At 38.1% G+C, this 7070-nt stretch overlaps 1 protein-coding gene across 1 annotated transcript; it reads left to right on the top strand.

Annotated features, from left to right (window-relative positions):
• The first annotated feature begins 3367 nt into the window (after window positions 1-3367).
• LOC145779981 (uncharacterized) lies at window positions 3368-6284 on the top strand. The gene has a single exon (XM_082591673.1). The coding sequence runs from the start codon at window positions 3780-3782 to the stop codon at window positions 5295-5297; it is 1518 nt and encodes a 505-aa protein (XP_082447799.1). The 5' UTR covers window positions 3368-3779; the 3' UTR covers window positions 5298-6284.
• The last annotated feature ends 786 nt before the right edge of the window (window positions 6285-7070 follow it).

The raw sequence follows: 7070 nt of genomic DNA, 5'->3' as shown, positions 1-7070 counted from the left end.
ATTCGCATGGGCTTTTGTTTGTTGTTTGAAAAAGAAATTTCATTAACTGATTTGTTGTTTCGGAGCATAATGGTCGAAACGTTTAGTCAACTTGAGCAAAAAGGATGGAGCCAAAAAAGAAGAAATCATACTCATACGAAAGCAAACGCTACGAAAATTAAACTGTCTTCATTATCAGTGCAAGTAGCCAAGTACTGTTGTTCTATCCTTTTTGGTCAAGTTGATTTGTTTTTATTTTTTTTCTGTTGTATGTTTCGATTCTGCGTAAGATAATTTCAACTGTGTGGAATGTATTACTTTCATCTGCCGTTTGTTACTTTTCATGAATAGTATCTTGAGTCGGGGTCTGCTACTATTCGGCGAGTCCGATTCGGCGAGTCCGATTCGGCGAGTCCGGTTCGACTAGTCCGATTCGGCGAGTTTCCTATTCGGCGAGTTTCCTATTCGGCGAGAGCCCTTTTCGGCGTGTGCTCTATTCGGCGAGTTTTTGAAATTTTTGAAAGGAAATTATCGGGTACCATAGCCTAATTATAATTGCCGTTTTTACATCGTTTTAACGTCGCTAAACGTTGAAATCGTGCAGAAAGGAATAAAAATAAAATGTTTGAACTATTTAATTAAAATTCGTCATGTCAGTTCAGTTGTTTTTATTTTTGACCATCATATCAAAAACAATACACGTCAACATAGCAAAGGTAGAAGCGACAAACTGCGAACATTAAAACGTGCTTGAATTCGTCATGTCAGTTCAGTTGTTTTTCTTTCTGATCATGATATCAAAAACAATACACGTCAACATAGCAAAGGTGTAGAAAAAGGTAGAAGCGACAAAACGCGAACGTTAAAACGCGCTTGTGACCAAAGTAAGTTATTCAGTTGAAAGAAATTTGGCACGGTCGCAACACTTTCAGAAAAATTTAAGATATGAAGGGAAAATAAAACAAAGAAAATGTTACAAAAAAAAAAAAAATAGATCATGTTTATGTCTATAAGTTAGTACTTTTGAATAGTTAAAATGATTAGGTTGGACCAACAAATGTGTGGCCTACAGCTTGGATTGAAAGGAAATTATCGGGTACCGTAGCCTAGTTATCCCAACCAGCAAAAATTTGTTCCAAGAACACAGTTCATTTTTACATTGTAGTATCAGAGTGAAAAGGCTAAACAAATGTGTGGCCTATCGTGTTAACGTCGCTAAACGTTGAAATCGTGTAGAAAAGGGAGCTTTTGCTGACTAGGATACTTTGAAACTGAGAAACATTCACAGAAGCCCTTCGATTTGTTCCAAGAACCCATTTAGCATAACATTTCATTTGTACATTGATTCAACGTCTGAATACATTATCATAAAAATGCAACGTATCCTAGGGCTTCTGTGAATGTTTCTCAGTTTCAACGTATCCTAGTCAGCAAAAGCACCCTTTTCTACACGATTTCAACGTTTAGCGACGTTAAAACGATAGGCCACACATTTGTTTAGCCTTTTCATTCTGTTACTACAATGTAAAAATGAACTGTTAGGCTAACTGGGTTCTTGGAACAAATTTTTGCTGGTTGGGATAACTAGGCTACGGTAGCCTACCCGATAATTTCCTTTCAATCTAAGCTGTAGGAGTGTAGGTCACACATTTGTTGATCCAAACTAATCATTTTAACCATAGGCGCCTAAGCCGTGGGGGCCAGGCCCCCACGCATATTTCCGCGTGGGAGCAACTTTTTATGCGGCATTGATACATAAAACAACAGATGAACTAGCGATCGGCAGCAGGAAAACATTTTTAAATGCAAACCGCAACAGCTTCGCAGTAAATAATCACTAGAACGAGTAGCGATGCTACAATCCCACCCCAGACAAAAAAAATCTGTCAGTTTTATGTTGATTTAACGTCTGCAGACGTTGAATCAATGTAAAAATGACTGATTTTGCTGCCTGACCTAATTTGCTACGTTGACGCAGCGTGCGTTTAACTTAATGCGCTTGCAAACTGCCTCGCTGTCGCTTTCGAAAGTCGAAACCTCTGCAGAGAATTGTCGCGGCAGTGAATCGGTTGCTGTGAAAATGAACTTGAAGTCTCGGCCCGAGGTTACCACTAACCAACGTAACAAGGGCTGGTATAAACCGCCCTGCCCACAGTCGCACAAGCGGCATAATCAACACAACAACGGACTCGCGCAAACTGCATGGCGCACACACGTCCGTTGCCATGGAAACCCGATCAAAGGCTGGGAATATGCGCATCTTTTGTTTCATCTGCAACACGAAAACGGGCGTATTACAGTGAATTGAAACTTGAAAGCTGGTCAGCCATAAGTTGCGATATTGTAGTGAAAAGGGAGCAATGTCAAGTCGAAAACTTAATCAAACTTCTCTGTAACTATTTTTCAAGGGCTGTTTACGGATGTCAGCAACTTTTAAATTTATTAAAGGTGACGTGCTGTTGAATTGATGTAAACATGAATGATTTTGCTTTCAACAGGTATATTTTCAAGCATATGATCAAGTTAGTATTTTCATTCCATTTACAGTATACCTTTTAGTAAACCTTTTCGTTTCTTGTTTCATGCTAATAAATCTAGTTCGTTGCTAAACTTTATGTTGCGCTTAGCTTAAAGAGTCGCAGTCCATCAACCGCTAGCCAACGCAGACGCATAGCATGTGTTTTGGTCGAGCTTTGTTTATAATAATTAACGGTAGGTCGAACGTAGCGATAACTCCGAGTGTGGCAATAAAAGCAATCTTAGTGTGACATAATTACGACATAATTACGTCATCCATCTACGTGACATTTCGCTGAATTTACGTTGCTGCTGATGAAACACGCTTTCGCCCCCACGGCCAAAAAAATAGTTAGGCGCCTATGATTTTAATTATTCAAAAGTACTAACTTATAGACATAAACATTATTTTTTTTGTAACATTTTCTTTGTTTTATTTTTCCTTCATATCTTAAATTTTTCTGAAGGTGATGCAACCTTGCCAAATTTCTTTCAACTGAATAACTTACTTCGGTCACAAGCACGTTTTAACGTTCGCATTTTGTCGCTTCTACCTTTTTCTACACCTTTGCTATGTAGACGTGTATTGTTTTTGATATCATGATCAGAAAGAAAAACAACTGAACTGACATGACGAATTCAAGCACGTTTTAATGTTCGCGTTTTGTCGCTTCTACCTTTGCTATGTTGACGTGTATTGTTTTTAATATGATGGTCAAAAATAAAAATAACTGAACTGACATGACGAATTTTAATTTAATAGTTCAAACATTTTATTTTTATTCCTTTCTGCACGATTTCAACGTTTAGCGACGTTAAAACGATGTAAAAACGGTAATTGCAATTAGGCTACGGTACCCGATAATTTCCTTTCAAAAATTTCAAAAACTCGCCGAATAGGGCACTCGCCGAAAAAGGCTCTCGCCGAATAGGGAACTCGCCGAATCGGACTAGTCAAATCGGACTCGCCGAATCGGACTCGCCGAAACGGGCCTATCCGCTTGAGTCGCTTCTAAAAGATTTCAAAGTAGGTTACGATTAAAAAGTTGTGTGGCCCAATAACTAATGTGTAATTGACAAAGTGGCCCACGACCACAAAAAGGTTTGTCACTCCTGGTGTAGATAATCAGCTATTACAGATTTGAACCAGCTTGTGGTATGTCTTGCAAATTAAAAGAATGATTATTATTGCAAACATTTCTTGTGTGAAATAACTAGATTTTTTTCTTCACAGATTATGATTTTTACAAAGATAGACTGATGCATGTTTTTATAACATAATTATGAATAAGAAAATAAATTATTTGCCTGTAGCAGATGTGGTTGTTGAATCTCCAAAAAAACCATTGAAGCAAGGGTCTCTTAAAGAGCCAGTAATGCCCCTTTCCAAAAGTTTTGAAAGCTCAGCACCAACTGAAAGACAAGGCATTTCATCCAATCTGAATCACGATATAAATCCAATAGTGATTTGTCATTCTCCAAACGTTATTCATAGCAATATCCATGCAAATAAAAATAGCCGACCAGAAAAGGTTTCTATAGATGTTCCATCCACTTTGATAGTTACTTCTGAAACATTTGATAAAAGTTCGAATAGTGACACTAGTACATGTCCATCTGACCTTCAACTTCGTCAAGATAATTCAGATACATGGATTAATAATGCATCCATGTCTCAGCCTGTGTTTGGAGATGGACGTCTTCAAACTTCAAAAACTACCAATCCAATATGTGAAAAGCCTATAAAAAAAGCTCTGGTAACAAGCTCACAATTAACTAAAGAAGTTGGTGTGAAACATCTAAGTAGCTCCAAAGTGGAGCCAGCTAAACGTAAGAAGAAACAACCAAAATTTGTTGCCTCAAGATATCTGACATCTCATGGCCAAAGTTCCAAGCAAACATTGCCCTTGGACACCTCACAGTCAAAACAGTCTGATACTTCTATCACTAACAGGCTAAATAAATCTGCTTTAAATAAACCAAAATCAGCAAAAGTGTCAAGCTTACCAAAGCCATATTTTTCTGGAGTGACACATGCAGTGAAAGCACAGGAAAAAAAGAACTCTCAGCCTACAGAAAAAACATCTACCCCCACTGCTGGTTTTAAAGAGTTTTTTGTTTCTGATATGTCAACTATTCAAGAGAATACTTTAGACAAGAAAAATAAGAACCTAAAATCTGATATAAAGCCTAAAAACATCGGTCAAGCAGATTTAAATGTTGCATACAGTAATTACATTCGCCAGGCTTATGTAAAGTACACAATGGAAAAAGCTGCTAAAACCAGGCACAAGGAAGCACTAAGTGATATTACAAAACTGAGTAATGCTAATATAAAGCTTCAAGAAGAAGTGGCTGATTTAGAAGATGAAGTCAAGTTTTTGGAACATGAAGGAAATATACAGACCCAGCTAGAAGCACAACTGTCTATGTTAAACCCAGTGGTTAACAAATTAGCGGTTGTGCAGAGAAACTATCAAGAAATGGTTGAAAACATAGACACAACTCGGCACAATTTAGCCATTGAAAATACTATTGTTCCTTCTGAAGAACATCTTTCCTTATCAATGCAACAAACACACAACATACTTTGTGACATCACAACTTTAACGCACACACATGCCGACATTTGTGAAAACGCAACACATCATTCAATGCAAGTTCAAAAACTGGTTGCCTCTGAAGAAAGTTCTACAACAGTTGCTGAAACGGATGCTGTGCAATTGGAAGAACTTTCTTTCAAAGAAAGACATCTCGCTTATCAACTAATGACAGAAAAAAAGTTCAAAAATAACTCATAAAATGTGCATGTTTTCATAACCACTGCATTTTTGTTGGTGATATCAGTGGCATATGGTGACCACTTTTTTGAGTGTTACGTTATTTTAGAAATTTTTAAACACATGCTTGATTTGCACAGTGACTCTTTATTGCATATATTCATATCACATCAGTTTGTTTTGATATGAACAGCTATTGAGCAAACTGCGAACCTAGTGCATGTTAAAAGCCTGCTGAAAAAAGTTCACCCAAAAAATAGTGACCGTATGCCACTGAGCAATATGCTTTAAGTTTATTCAGATTTTTTTGCTTCAGATTAATGTCTAGTCTTGGTATCACCTATCACTGCCCTACTGTATATATCAGTGGTTCTTAACCTTTTTCCCCTTATTACCCATTTCTGTCCAGATCAAAGTCTCATTACCCAAAATCTAATTTTATCTATCTTGCTATTTTGCCATATTAAAAATATAGAAGAGCGATATTCAACAAAAACAGCATTTAATGCAAAGAATGACATCAATGGTGTCAGTGAGACATTTGCTCTTGTTTTTTGTGTACAATCGATGCAATATCGGGTGCGATTTTGGATACTGCACAACTCAAATCTGACTCCAGATCTAAAAGCTTGTTTCCGGATTTTTATTTCAAAGCAACAACACTTGAAAATGCTGATTCACAGAGATAAGTGGAAGGGAACATAGTCAACAATGTTAGTGGTTTTTGCGCAACTTTTAGATATACTTTCCCCATCATCCCCCAGGATTTTCCCAAGCTTTTATCTTCAGAAGAAGCCTTGACAGATGACTCATGAATCATGTCTAAAAACCCTTCTTGGATGTCTTCATCTTTTTCACTGGGAAAATTTTCATATTAAAATAAAATATCACTGGTTGTTTTGAACGGACTCAAAACATCAAAAAAAGTGTAAGTAATAAAACAACTTTACCACTTACAGCTATGACACTGTTTGTTACATCTATAATTCTAAATATTCGGTGAGTCCGATTCGGTGAGTTCCCTATTTGGTGAGTCCGATTTGGTGAGTTCCCTATTCGGTGAGAGCCCTATTCGGTGAGAGCCCTATTCGGGGATTTTTTTTTTTAGTTATTGGGTACCGTAGCCTAATTATCATTGCCGTTATAGGGGTTAAGGGTTTGGGGGTTGAGGGTTTGGGGGTTAAGGGTTTGGGGTTAAGGGTTTGGGGGTTAAGGGTTTGGGAGTTAAGGGTTTGGGGGTTAAGGGTTTGGGGGTTAAGGGTTTGGGGGTTAAGGGTTGGGGGTTAAGGGTTGGGGGTTAAGGGTTAAGGGTTTGGGGGTTAAGGGTTGGGGGTTAAGGGTTTAGGGGTTAAGGGTTGGGGGTTAAAGGTTTGGGGGTTACGGGTTAGGGTCTTATTTCAACGTTTAGCGACGTTAAAACGATGTAAAAGCGGCAATGATAATTAGGCTACGGTACTCAATAATTTTCAAAAAAAAATTCAAAAAAATCACCGAATAGGGCTCTCACCGAAAAAGGCTCTCACCGAATCGGACTCACCGAATAGTAGCAGACCCAGCTGATTACCCACCTGCTATCCTGAAATTACCCACATGTGGGTAATTAGTTAATTACCCATAGGTTAAGAACCACTGGTATATACGGACCTCGATATAGAAATGTTAATCTTACAGCACTTGATAGCAACACAATCCAATGGCTGTATGTAGACGGAATGGCCCGTTTCGGTGAGTCCGATTCGGTGAGTCCGATTCGGTTAGTCCGATTCGGTGAGTCCGATCCCTTAACGGGGGATT

This window comes from Aplidium turbinatum, chromosome 11 (genome assembly GCF_918807975.1).
Source record: "Aplidium turbinatum chromosome 11, kaAplTurb1.1, whole genome shotgun sequence".
Lineage (NCBI taxonomy): Eukaryota > Metazoa > Chordata > Ascidiacea > Aplousobranchia > Polyclinidae > Aplidium > Aplidium turbinatum.
Note: the sequence above shows the minus strand (reverse complement) of the source record. Positions and strands in the feature narration are given on the sequence as shown.

What these genes read in the sequence shown, in the direction of transcription:
- LOC145779981 (XM_082591673.1), top strand. Translation starts at nt 3,780, where the DNA reads ATGAATAAGAAAATAAATTATTTGCCTGTAGCAGATGTGGTTGTTGAA.